General features: G+C 35.7%; 1 protein-coding gene across 4 annotated transcripts in view; it reads right to left on the reverse strand.

The window, feature by feature from the left end:
• Positions 1–1,912: 1,912 nt before the first annotated feature.
• Positions 1,913–13,356, reverse strand: part of UHRF2 (ubiquitin like with PHD and ring finger domains 2) — a 78,612-nt gene continuing 67,168 nt past the window's right edge. The window contains exons 10-16 of one of the 4 annotated variants that reach the window (XM_079330020.1): positions 8,934–9,040; positions 6,822–6,984; positions 6,167–6,304; positions 5,438–5,561; positions 4,878–5,041; positions 4,090–4,188; positions 1,913–2,578 (exon numbers count right to left, since the gene is read on the reverse strand). In XM_079330020.1, coding sequence (XP_079186146.1) covers positions 2,432–2,578; positions 4,090–4,188; positions 4,878–5,041; positions 5,438–5,561; positions 6,167–6,304; positions 6,822–6,984; positions 8,934–9,040 — 942 coding nt within the window. In that variant the 3' untranslated portion in view covers positions 1,913–2,431. Of the gene's footprint in view, positions 2,579–4,089; positions 4,189–4,877; positions 5,042–5,437; positions 5,562–6,166; positions 6,305–6,821; positions 6,985–8,933; positions 9,074–13,356 lie in introns of all 4 variants that reach the window. The other 3 variants (XM_079330021.1, XM_079330019.1, XM_079330018.1) reach the window with 3 other exon arrangements.

Below are 13,356 nucleotides of genomic sequence, written 5' to 3' on the forward strand. Positions count from 1 at the left end.
GCTTTTTCCAGCATATTTCAAATCAAATTTACATAAAAGCAATCCTCTCACTAGTTCAAGTCAGACTTCTGTGCTGTGAGCACATTTGAAAGGAACCTGCTCAGGTCCACGCAGAGCTGTCTGTTTGATGTACATGAGCACCCCTGAGGGGATGAAATCATTCAGCCACACAAAGCACAGTTTTGGTGCTGGAATTAGGAAATACATACTTGGCAACACTGAGAACACAGAAAAGGACCACACAGTTTTGCACCTTACAACCACCCACTACTGAACTTCTTCTTGAAGATCTACGTGCACACTCAGCCTGGGAACATTGAAGTAACACAAATTAGGCTGGTGTTCACAGCTGTATTTTAAGTACTATAAATTTTGTGTCTTTTACAGCGAAAGTTTTGGGACTGCAAATTTTTCATTACCTACTTTATGACTTCTCTTTACACAAAGAGACTGCAGATGATAGGAGACAGGAATGGCTTTCGTTAAAGGAAAGTCAGGCCAGATACCAGTTTATACATGAAAAGCTGCACCTACATCCTAAATCATCTTAATATGCAGTGAAGAAAATCAGAATTATTTTACTCTATAATTTACTACTTAAAAGGATGTCTTTCAGTAACTATTGATATAGTACTAAGGATGTAAAAAATCATGAAAAGCCACTGCAGACTTATAGTGTGAGGAAAGGACAGTCTTTGTTGCTAATCTGATTTCCCAGTCTTGACAAGCTAGTTTAATGTTTGTTAAAAGCAGTTTCATGCTGCTTGATTATGTCACTGAAAAAGTGTATTAAAACTTGGTTTATGTATTTTTGTATAAAGCAGGTAACTTCCCACTGTGGACCTCAAACTGGCAACATTTATCTTATGACTTAATTGGTAAAATCTATCCAATGGAAAACAAAGCATTAAAATATTTTACAGTACTCAGCTAAAAGGTTGAAAGCCATAAGCCTTATGAGCTTACCATACAGAAGCAATAGCTGTTACAAAGGTGAAATCACACTGCTCTCCAGAAAATACTGAGCTACCTGTAGCACTATGGCCACAGGCTGCCACTGCAACCTCAGTGCCTGCAGAGGGAATCTGAGTCACCCACCCACCTGGCCAACCACACAGAAACCCCACAGGCCGTGAGCGAGTCCATGGGTACCAATGTCACCTCTGGATCTTGGTTTGGTGTTGTTTGGCTGTTTTTAAAACTGTTTTTAAAATTTCCATTGAGAAATGAGTTAAGAAATATAAAGCCTCACACCTGAAAAACAAAGCCACCTAAAGAAAGCATTTAGTAATCTGAAAAATAAATTCTGTAAAAATCTTATTACTTAATTAAGTGGATAATAGTAAAAACAAAATAGCAAATTTTCTGAATCATAAAATATTTAATAAGGTATATTTTGGGGGGGCGATATATTGTATATAAAATTTCAGATCACAATATGAAGCGATTTGAACCCTCTCCAAGCTAGCACTGCCTTTAATGCTGTGTAGATGTATTGCCACTGATACAAGACCTACTAAAAGCATACAGTTTAACTAATACAGAAGTGGCTTTTTTTTATATGAACTATTTTTTACACAACTAGAGTGTCTTGAATACCCTCTTCAAGTGCAAAAAACACAGATCACTTTACACTAATGCAGCAACAATGCATTCATATTGTTCTCATTAGTCATTAGTAGTCAACTTGCATAAGATACAAGAAAAGCACAATTAAGCTCACAAAAATAGACTAAAAATCAGCCCGTTCTTGCAAAAAAAAATACAGCATAATAGAAGAAAAAGACAAAAAAGGGATTATGCACACCACAGAATTTGCTGTTTAATCCAAATGGCTTAAGTGCTGAATACGTTTATTTTTCCTGGTTTTTTATGGGTTTTTCTTTTGGTTTGGATTTTGTTATTGAGTTCATTTTTATTTCTTTTTTTTTTTTTTTTTTTTTTGTAAATCAAACCACATGGACCAGGCACAACTAATATTCAGGAGGCAGTGAGTAGCTAAGACATCACTAAAGATTTTTTTATCCCCAACATTGTTTCACTGTTTGACACAATTTACTTTCCTCTGTCCTGAGGTAGTTACAAAAAACCAAATCATAAATTAGGCATCAGCTAGTAAGAGCTGAGGCTTTTCTTTTTTCTTTTTTTTTTTTCTTTTTTTCTTTTTTTTTCTTTTTTTTTCTATTTTTTTTTCCTTCTTTAAAAACTACTAGTTAACTGGCCAAAACTACCCTTGATGTTAAAAGACAGCTGAGAAATAGAGTTCTCACAACACCAAGAAGTGGCTATGAGGGGAAGAGGGTTAGCTGCTTCAAAATGTGACAATATATTGAGTCCCATCAAGCTGGCTGGTCCACTGCTGAATCCCCCGTGTTTATTCCCCTTTACTGTCTGTAAAGCCACTGGAGAAGTGCGGAAGGGTCTGAGCACATCATCGTCCTTTGCTGTAACCTGGAAAGAACTGGTCCAGCAGTGTCTGCAGGACCTTGTTGGGAGCCATGGTGTAGCCCTTCCCCAGGTCGTGGCGGCAGGCAGGGCAGGTGAACACTTCTGCTCTGAAGGAGCGCTGTAAGCAACTCTGGGGTGTACAAAGACAGAGAAGTGAATCATGACGACTTTCTTTTTGACCCACAGCTTAACCAGCAAAAAGTAAGGAATCACTGTAAACCAAAGGCACAATCTGCTGTACTGCCAGAAAAAAAGGAAGTCTTTGCCGAGCCCTCTGCTGCCTGACTCTGCCTGTGACTAAAATGTCCTAGCAAAGGAAATCTTCTCTGTGCTGGGATGCTAAACACTGTGGTTGGGAGGAATTAAATCATTGCTGAGGTTTCCCCTTCATTTCCACTAGTGCTTCTGTTTAAGTCATAGCCAATCCTCAGCTTCCTTACAGCTTCACGGATTGCTACACTTTAACAGACCTTTGTATTAAGAGGAAGGTGAATATACCACATATACTGTTTATGTAGCAATCTCCATCTACCTCACAATAACAGATCCAGTTTAGCCCTACAGATTTATGCAGCATTATACAATCTGAAACATATTAGCATCATTCTTGTGACATTACTGCAGACTGATGAGCATCTTAAATTTCTTAGGGCAGGTCTGTGTCCACACAGCAACAGCAGCTTATTATCAAACTATTCCTGACAGCTTTAAATGGATGTTATATTGTATTGTCAAATATATACTGACATTTTCAAATACTGTGTTTTCTGGGTTTGTTGCCATTCAACTTTCTCTTCTTTCTTTTTTTCATGGTTTTCCAGTTTCCACAATTCTAAATGTTAGCTCCACAATATTTTTTATGTTTTTCGAGACATAATTGTTCCATGCGTGCAGGCCACACATAACAATGCCCTGATTTTTACTGGAGTGGTATCTTCTTAAACAACAGGCTTGCATTACCTATTACCTATATTACAAATATTGTACTAGGATGATAATAGTTTGAGTCCTTTTTGGGCCTCAGGCAGAAATACTAGGTATGGCAGGTACCATTCAAATATGCACAATTCAGTGCATGATTCTGTACACACCATTGCTACAAAATTAACTCTAGTCCAGATTTCATTCTAAGCTCCTTATATTAGCTCCAGCTGACCAAGATTTTGAGACATATAAGTAATGAACTGAGATCTATGGCTCCCCTACCAAATATAACCTTTTCTGAACGAGCCCAAATAATTTTCTGGGATATTTACTCTCCACCCTTTCATAACTGTTAATAGAGACTTAAAAAATCTCCTTTCATTTTCCTAACTATGTAAAAGTAAATCATTGATATTGTACAAAAATCTAACCTGTGGACCTAACCAATTCCTAGCACACCTCCACTGACCACAAAGGCATGAACAGCAATAGTAAACCTCACTCAATATGTCTATCAGGATCTATATGAAACATACTTCCACTCTTTATTACACAAAATTAAGGTGCTTACACAGCAAACACTAAATAGAAACTTGTTGCCTGTTTTTCATCAGAATGTTATACAATTATTATTGTCTTTCTAAAATGCATATGGCTTCTGGTGACTCGTGTCTCAGAGCCAAGAAAACAGCCCAGAGCAAGGCAATTTATTCTTACTTTACAGACGTTGTGGAGGCACTCTGTTGTCACTGGCTGGTAAACCAACTCCTGGCAGCAGACACACATAAAGGACTGTTCCAGTTTCTTCAGAAAATTCTAATGTAGGGCAAAGGAATAAAAGAGACAAATCTATTACATAAATGTGGCTAAATACATAAAGATTATGTACTTTCAGAAGTTCTTAAGTCCTTCACATCCCTGAACCCGGCTCTCTAGAAGTGATTGAAGAATCATATAATCAGAGAATGGTTTGGGTTGGAAGGGACCTTAAACAATACCTATTTCAACTCCCATGCCTTGGGCAGGGAAACTCGCTAGACCAGGTTGCTCAGGACCCCCTCCAGCCCAGCCTTGAACACTTTGAGTGATGGGGCATATGTCTCTAGGGAACCTGTCATAAAATTTTCTCTCTAAACAAAACATAGCGACTAAAACAATCTTTCTTCATGTCTGATTTCTGACATCAGCACAACATAAAAATACATTCATTGTATCATAGAAAACATACTCTCTTTAAAAATGAAAACAAATAAAAATTTGCTTTTAACTTCATTTATGAGTGAGAAAAGGTCTCTATTGTGGAGACATAACCCATCCCTCAAAAGCAAATTGCAAAAGCAAGACTTTTTTCTTGAAATACAAGTCTTAAAAATAAAAGTAATGCCAGACAGTCTGTATTTAGTCAAAGTTCAACAAGCAAATAAGGTTTTAAGGGGAACTCAGGACTTCTCCAAATAATATAAAGAAAATGCACACAATAAAAATTATGCATGCAACAAACATACTGGTCCTTCCTTAAGAGAAGCAAGCACTTCATCCCACAGCTTCTGGTTCATGCAGTCTTCTCTAATCAGCCACTGCTGCTCTTGGGTCAGCTGGAAAGCTTCTCCTTTCCCTCCATCCCCCATCCTCATGGTTTTGGGTGTACTTGTAGGTTCCTCTGTACCTGCTTGGTGACCATCAGACACAGTAACAACAGTATTAGTCTGAACTAATAGAAGGGAAAGACAGATTTTTTTCTAGAAGGAAATATTTATTAATATGGACTACATGCATGAAATACAGCAAACAAATTCCTTCTGCAACTCATCTGTCCATCATGGTTTTGGATCGCAGCACACACTTGGACTGTATTCATTTTTTCGCAGAGTTTAAGAGCAAAAAACACAGTGGAAGCAGTAAAAAGGATTAAGACCCCTACACTACTGCTTAATTAAAGTGCATGTGCTTATTCATTTACATTAGTATTCTAAACAGCTTCACACTTCCACAAAGATTTAATGGCTTAGAAATAGTAACCCAACAGATTTTGCTGATGAATGCTAAAAAAGTAAAAAAGAAATACCATCATCAATTGTCCTTTTCTGGTTTCCATTACTCTGGCTGATTGGTTCCTGTTTCACAGTTTGCTTTTTAACTTTATCTTTCTTCTCCTTACTAGCCATGGCTTCCAAATAACCTTCTGGATACTAAAATCAAAAAGCACAGATTTAAAACAAAAATCACTGGCTGTATTAAATAGTGTATCTGTACCTGTGTGCTTATAAACTTCATAAATAAGGGAGATGATGGCATGCTGTAAAATATACCATTGCATTGCCAGGAATAGATATTAATTCTTTCCACCTTTCCATCTTTCATGGATTCTGCAATGCCAAAATTTTCATGGATCAGCTTGTATCTTTGCCTAAAATACACTATGTATACAAACTACACAGTCATATGAGGAGAAAACTACATTAAAATGCACAGTTTTTTTTGGTTTCTCAGACAGACTCTAATTACATGTAGAAAAATTTGTTCCAGCCTAAGAATCACAAAACTGGACACAAGTTCTGATTTTCCAATCCATATAGACAAACCAATTTACTGCTAGGGCAGAAAGCTGAAATCACAGTTCATTCTGCTTTTTCATTTTTACAGGATTCTTCCATTTGCATATAACCTGTGGTGGTTTTTAGTATCTAAAGCTGCCACAGTCAAAAAAAGGAGCTTTAATTTGACTGATTTATTTTTCTGGAATTTGGCTACTGGAACTAAGAATAAAAACAGCTGTCTCAGTCCTCATGCCAACCTGTACGCTTAGACCCAGCTTCTTTGAGCGCTCCATTCCTTCGGAAGTCCAAGGGGCAGGCTCAACATCATCTCTCCTCAGAAGATAGCGCCAAACTAAAAATCCACATTTTCCAATTTCTGGCCAATATTTCACCACCTCAAGAACAATGCAAGATTACTGGCATTATTTTATCATAAGTCAAACACATGCACATCATCACACTTTATTTGACCAAGAAGAAATGACCAGACTGATTTATACATTATTATTATTATTATTATTATTATTATTATTATTATTACACACAGAAGTTCTTCCCTCAACTGTGAAATTTTTGTATTTCTTATAAATACAGTGGTCTTAAAATGCACACTGCTTTGTTTCAGAAACTAAGAAGTCTTTAAACAAACAAAGGACTAGGATACAGCTGGAAGGACTGAAAAAATAATGAAATAATCTGATTTCAGGGATGAATTTAACTCAATAAGCACAGTAAAAGCAATTTACATATTCAATCTTATATATCCTATTATCGATTATGTTCTATTATCACTCCTCTGAATAATTTCATTTTGGTTCACCTGTCAGTGATACTGAAGAATTTGCAGGCTAACACATATGAGGCTTTTTAAAACAGATTAAAAGAAATGTTATGCTGTAGAGATCAGAATACCTTGTAAATGCCATCATATCTGTTGCCTTCCTCTGGGGCATATTTGCTGATCCGCCGTCCTTTTGAACTGCGCACTACTCTAACTGGTTTACCAGCTCTCCAATTCTTTGACTCTGCTCCATTTTTGTCATCCAGTGGGGCATCACAGTTAAGGGCCAATGCCCTAGAAGACATGTAAATTCTTCATAAGCTAGATTGCTTCACCCAGCACAGTTTTGAGACTTTACATAATTAAGTCATATATGTTTCCCTTGTCTAATTTTGCTTTATCAAGCAGCATAGATAGACGTTTCAATATGTTTTTTAGCAGAATTGATGGGAAACATGAGATCCATGCTAAAATGCATAATAAGAAAAAAAGATGGGAACACTAATTATTGTCTAAGTTCCACATGAAAACTCATGATATTGCTAAATAAAACAAACCAATCCTTTAATTTTTAAAAATAATCCCTTCCTAAATAGCATTAAGGATACTAAAATTATAACAGAAGGCAAACTTTCTGTACTGCTATCCCACATCAATAGACTTCAAGGCTTTTTAGATGAGTACACAAAAGTAACGAACATGATGAAAAACACATAGAGAAAGAAAGTACATAATAACCATCAAAAAAGCTCTAGGTACCCTACCTTTCTCACATGATACATAAAGTACCTCAGAGAAGGACTCAGAATCATAGTAGCTAATTAAAGAACAAACACAAAGACCCACAAAGACCCTCTCATAGAAACCTGGAGTATGACAATATGACCAAGCTGCCACAAGAAACAGTATTTCTACTACCACAGTCTGACTTGAAGGGATTGAAAACCCTTCAGAATCAGCCACAACAAAAATGATGGATCTCAGAAGAGAAGAAATTATATGGGTTATAAACAGACATGGTAAAAGGATAGAACCCACATTGTAGAGAACAGCAAGAGACAGGCACACTATGCCAACATTAAAAATGTTTCCCATATGAAAACAAAACTTGTAAAACTATCTGGACAAGCAAAACCAGTACAGATTCAACTACATAAAATCATCATAATCTTTGAATTAAAGAGAACTTTGAGAACTTGCATCAAGCGCAGTAAATTCTAGCAGCACATTATTATTCCATGTGCACTAATGCCTTCACAGCTAAGTAGTTTTGCCTGTGGATTTCTCATTTGCTAAGAGGAGAGAAATGCTGACACTAAGGGGTCCAGCTTTTAATTCTGTGTCCCAAAACAATTTTGTTCTATTCATTCAATATGCTTGTAAAGCTATTGCTTAAGCGTACTTCCATCTTTCTTCCCTGTTCATTCTTGTTTATTTTCACACCACATGCACCCTTCCCTTCCCTCTCTCAGCAGCCAAGTCAGGTTTTTCCTCTTTCTCCTATAGAAAACTTGAAAGAATCCCTCTCCAGCCTGTCTGAGAGCAGCAGACCTGGCACACAATAGTTCTCAATGGCTCTCAGCATCCCACAGGTGCACAGATGCCAGTTGTGTAACAGATTATGCTCTTAGAAACAGAAAAGAATGGAGTACTCCTTGTTCAGGCCAGCTTTTGGAGGACGGAAAAAACACTTCAGGCAGATGTCTAATTCGTCTTCTGAATATATGTTCCCTTTCAAGTGCCTGTTTTGATAAAGCAGCCCCCTAATTCCTTGCTTTTCATAGAAAAATATGATGGAAGAAAGGGCTAGCAAAATATAAAGTATTTCTTTTGTCGTGGGAAAATGAACATGCCTTCTTCTTCCTTAAATTTATAACTGATTCACCCAAGAGAGAAGAAACTTTAAAAAAGAAACACTCCTTACTAGAAAACTTCCATTCAAGAGTTTTGACAAACTTCTCACTTAATTAAAACAGTCTTCTGAGGGTGACTGTAGAACAATTTCAATCAGAGGCAAGCTGTAGCAACAATACAACAATGTATTTCACTGAGGTGCATGTTCTTTTAAAGCAATAAAACATAATGCTTGATAAAATGCCTCTTAGAAGCAATAGGGATTGTTGTTTATGAAAACAGCATGTACAGAAGAGGAAAAAATAGAGCAAAACATTAGTTCTAAATTAAAGCACTACAACTCAACTCATTGTGTTGGAATACCTTTAAAATGTATCTTCAAAACTTACCTATTCATGTGTGTTAATGTCTGATCAAATGAGTGTTCTCCAATTCTTTTATTGCCAGAAAGATCTCTACCTCCACTCCCAGTGTAAGTGAACTCATCTCCTCGATCCTGTGCAAGAAGATTATCCTTTGGTTTAACGCTCTAAAGTAAAGTAACTCAATTTAAAAAAAAAAAAAAAAAAAAAAAGAAAAAGAAAAAAAAGGAAAAAAAAAAAAAGCAACTTCATTTGTTCTATTTACTCAGAGAAAAACTGTAATCCAGGGCATGAAAGACATGTTTTCAATTTCATCATCATCCTATAGCAGCTGCACCAGCACAAAACTACTGGTCTAGATGTAACCTCTTCACCAAAATATTTTGACTAAAAAAATGCCTTCCTTAAAAAAATGCTACTTGTGCATTATTTATAAAGCTATTTGGAGAAAAAAATCTGAGGAAGGGAACATATTCTAGCAATCTAGCATTCTTAAGCATTCATTGAATTTACAAGTGTATCATGTTTGCAAAATACAGAATAATTACCTTGGATGGATCACGTCAGTCACTTCAGCTTGTGCAAGGAGTTCAGTGCTAATAAGTACATGCAGTGCTGCCTTATGTACAAAGCAGGTGCTTTAAGGAAATAGTAATCCCAGCTCTTCTGAATCACTGAGAGTTTAAAATAATTTAGATTCATATTTGTAAGCTAAAATAATTCTGTACTATAGTTGCTATGTAGAATTTTCATTAAATTGAAGGAAGGTTGATAAAATCTTTTACCATGAGCTGTGAAAACTGTCAAAATCCAAATTTACTCAACTAAAGCTTGCATTTCTACTTCCTTGTCTGTCACAGAATTTCATATTAGTCCTGGTAAATTAATGTATTTCCAGAAATACATAAATATGCAGACTACATATATAGTTAATATGTTATTTCTTTGGAGATGTATGTTTGGTACAAAGCATATAGCAATTTAATAGGAAAATGATGTTTAAGTGATTTTTTATGGCAAAATTCTGAACATCTATGCAGTAATAGAATTCAGTCAATTTCTTACCACTATTAAAAGTCTGACATTATCTAGAATCCATTTAGGAAAATGATGTTTAAATGAATTTTTGTATCAAAATTCTGAGCATCTATGTGGTAATAAAATTCAGTCAATTTCTTACCACTATTAAAAGTCTGACATTATTTAGGATCCAGTGCAAGACTGTTACACATATTTCATGACTGATAACAGCAGAAAAAGAGAGTGTTAGAAAGAGAAACACTGGTTGAACAAGGCCATAGATAAAATATAGAAATTAGGTTCATTTTATTTTGCGTAGGGAAAAACTAGCAGAAATTAAGCTTCAGTTACCTGTACATAATAAAATACAAGTGCTATGAAGTCAAAAAGTATACTCAAACCCCAGCAAAGACAAGTATAAACTCTGGTATATGCTTTTTTAAAACATTCTACTTACTCTACTAAATAAATCTCTAAAAACCAAAAGAAACAGAATGTAGTTATATTAATGGCAGTATATGAAACAACTTTAAAAGACCAAACAGACAAGAGCCAATCATTAAGAAAGGATGTAAAATAAATTTTATAAAATAAGGTATTAAAAGATTGGAAATAATCACAGTGTATGTTTCATTTTCCCGTGATTGTCAACGCAAACAAAATGCATAGATCACACAGTGACGATCCTGGTAATAATATGAACAAGGATGGATTTGCTACATGTATCACAATCATTCAAACAAATTGCATTTTGACAATGAATAAGAAGCCTGTGACAAGTTCAGGAAAATGGGAAAACATATACTGGAAGGTCATGAATCCAGAATGGCCTGGGTTTTATAACAAAGAAAGAAACATGAACATGTTTGTGATGTGGCAGGGTGGGGGGACTGTTAAGGCAGTTTTTGATATATAAGCAGAACTAAACTAAAACCAGAAAGCAACTTTTCCCCCTCATCTTAGAACATAATTTTGAGATAAATACAGATATAACATATATGTAAGAATGTGAAAAAATTTATGAAAGATATAAATACTTCATATGAAAGCAAGATGGGGAAAAATAATTTATAAGACAGGACAGGTTCTTGATAAACTTTTGTTTATCAACTACCAGGCTGTTGATAAATCTTCATGAGAAGAAAGTATGGAATGGACTTTTATTTTTTGACATAACAGGAAAACATAAGGAAAAATACTATAGACCTAAGCCAAAAAAAACCCCCAAATTTCAAGCGACAATGCAGAATGCAACAGTATTCCTACACGCACACACTTCCATGGAAAATGCATTGAATGTAAACAGCCTAAACCCAACAAACTTCCAGCATCTTCAAGGACTGAGTGATTCTCTGGTGGTAGTATAACCACCAGAGTGGTAGTCTAACTTCTGTTTCAGGCAAACTGAAAACATTGTGCTTTAAGAGATACTATGGATAGGAGGTCTATGCATAACATGTTCACCTCCAGAGCATATCACACATTTCATGGGTTACATTTTTTCTTTAACTATCATAGTGCTCTATGCATAAATAAAGGACTGGAAATCCAGGGGAAGGAAAATGAAGGAGAAAAGGAACAATTAGGAGCATAAATGTTACAGGTCAAGTTACAAGGGTCTTTCAACATCCTCCAGTGTAAGGAAGACTCACAGTTGCTTTATTTTCTATATGAACGATACTCCTTTTTTTCGTATCAGATATATTTAAAAAAAAAAATTCAGGGAACAAAGACACAGTTCCTAGAATTGAAGGAAAATGTCAGAGATCTTGCCACAGATCTGGGCTGGATGAAGAGAAATTGAAGGACATATGAACCTCTAATACAACAGCAGCTCTCAAACAGGAGAGAAGAAAGCTCAAAATAACTCAAAAGTGCTTGTAGAGAATGAAAATAGAAAATGGAAAGAGTAAGTGATGTGACACAGACCCAGTGTCTAATGAGTGGAATAAATGTGGATATGAATGTGCCTGTGACAAGCAGGAGTGAAACAAGGATACTGGTACTCCAGAGACATACTGAGAAGCCTAAAATACCAACTTTCAATGGGCTTTTACTTTTAAAGTGAAGTATAACAGGAATATTCACAACTTACTATTTGGGATTATTGGAGAATAATGATCATCAAAACAGTTTCTCAACAGCCTTGATCTCTATCTATAGATAATACAGGATCTTCCAACCACCTACAACAACTTTTAACTAAGAGCCAGTATGAGATTGGTAAAGCTATTATTGTCTGAAGAGGATCAGAAAGTAGAACTGAAGACAATAGTTCAACAGTTAAAGAAAAGATAGGGCAAAATGAATTATTGATGTCTGTATGTTCTTCTTGAACAAACAAAATAGCTGTCAAAAAGCCTTTTAGAACAGTCTTATCTTTTCCCTTCCCTTCTTCCTACATTCTCCCCGTTTTCTTACCTTAAAATACATAACTCTGCCATTGCTCTTCTGCTTTCCACAGTTTAATGCCACTTCCTTGCACCAAAACTGTCTTTCAACAGCTAATAAGTACTTTATTATTCTGTCTTCTCTTAATGCCTTCTGTATGTGCCTTTTTTTAATGTTGTATCCATAAAGGTATTTCTTAACCATCCTGTTTGTAAAGTTTGATCACATTATAGAGCAAATGAACTTCAGCCACAGTAGCATTGACCCCATATCTCATACTGAGACATGTGTGGAAAACAAGCCTGGAGCTCTAGTGCTACACAGCAGTGAGCCTCAGACAGCCAGTACAAGCAGACAGACAGTTGTATTAAATCATACTCCACTATCCAACAGTGTTATATAAGCAGTCATAAGTCCAACAGAGAAACAATGTATAATGGAGAAAGTAAGATTCTGAATTGCATTGAATCATTTCATTTCTATGAATTACTTTTATGCACCAGCTGACAGTGATATTAGCCACTTCAAGTTACTAGAATACCAGCTATCTCAAGACAGCTCTCAATTATTTTCTCTCTCCATTAACACATCTGCTGTTATACTCAGATTTCAAAGTTTGGTTCCAACAGGTAGCGCAAAAATTGTGTTTATCAGTAATATGATATTGCAAACACAATTAGACTTTCTAGATGAGGTCCAACCTTCAGTTTGAACAAAAAAACTTCTTACTGGCCTTCTTGATACAAGAAATTCCCAAATATCATCACTTCATCAATCCCTCCTCAGTTTGACCTCAGTAAAATGTAATGAATAAAAGGTAAGTTTGATTATATGATAAAGTGAAATAAAAAAACACTAAGCCTTTTTAAATGAAGTTATTAAATCCAAGTCAATTATTAACCATCAAGTAATTACATTTGAAAGCATTTTCTTTCCCCAGTAGTAGGGATACCTGAATCATGTCATCATTCATCTCCATTAAACTCTGTACCTATAAAGAGCTGACAGAATTGGTCTATCTGCCCATTGTGTGATTTAT

This window comes from Erithacus rubecula (assembly GCF_903797595.1).
Source record: "Erithacus rubecula genome assembly, chromosome: Z".
Taxonomy (NCBI): Eukaryota; Metazoa; Chordata; class Aves; order Passeriformes; family Muscicapidae; genus Erithacus; species Erithacus rubecula.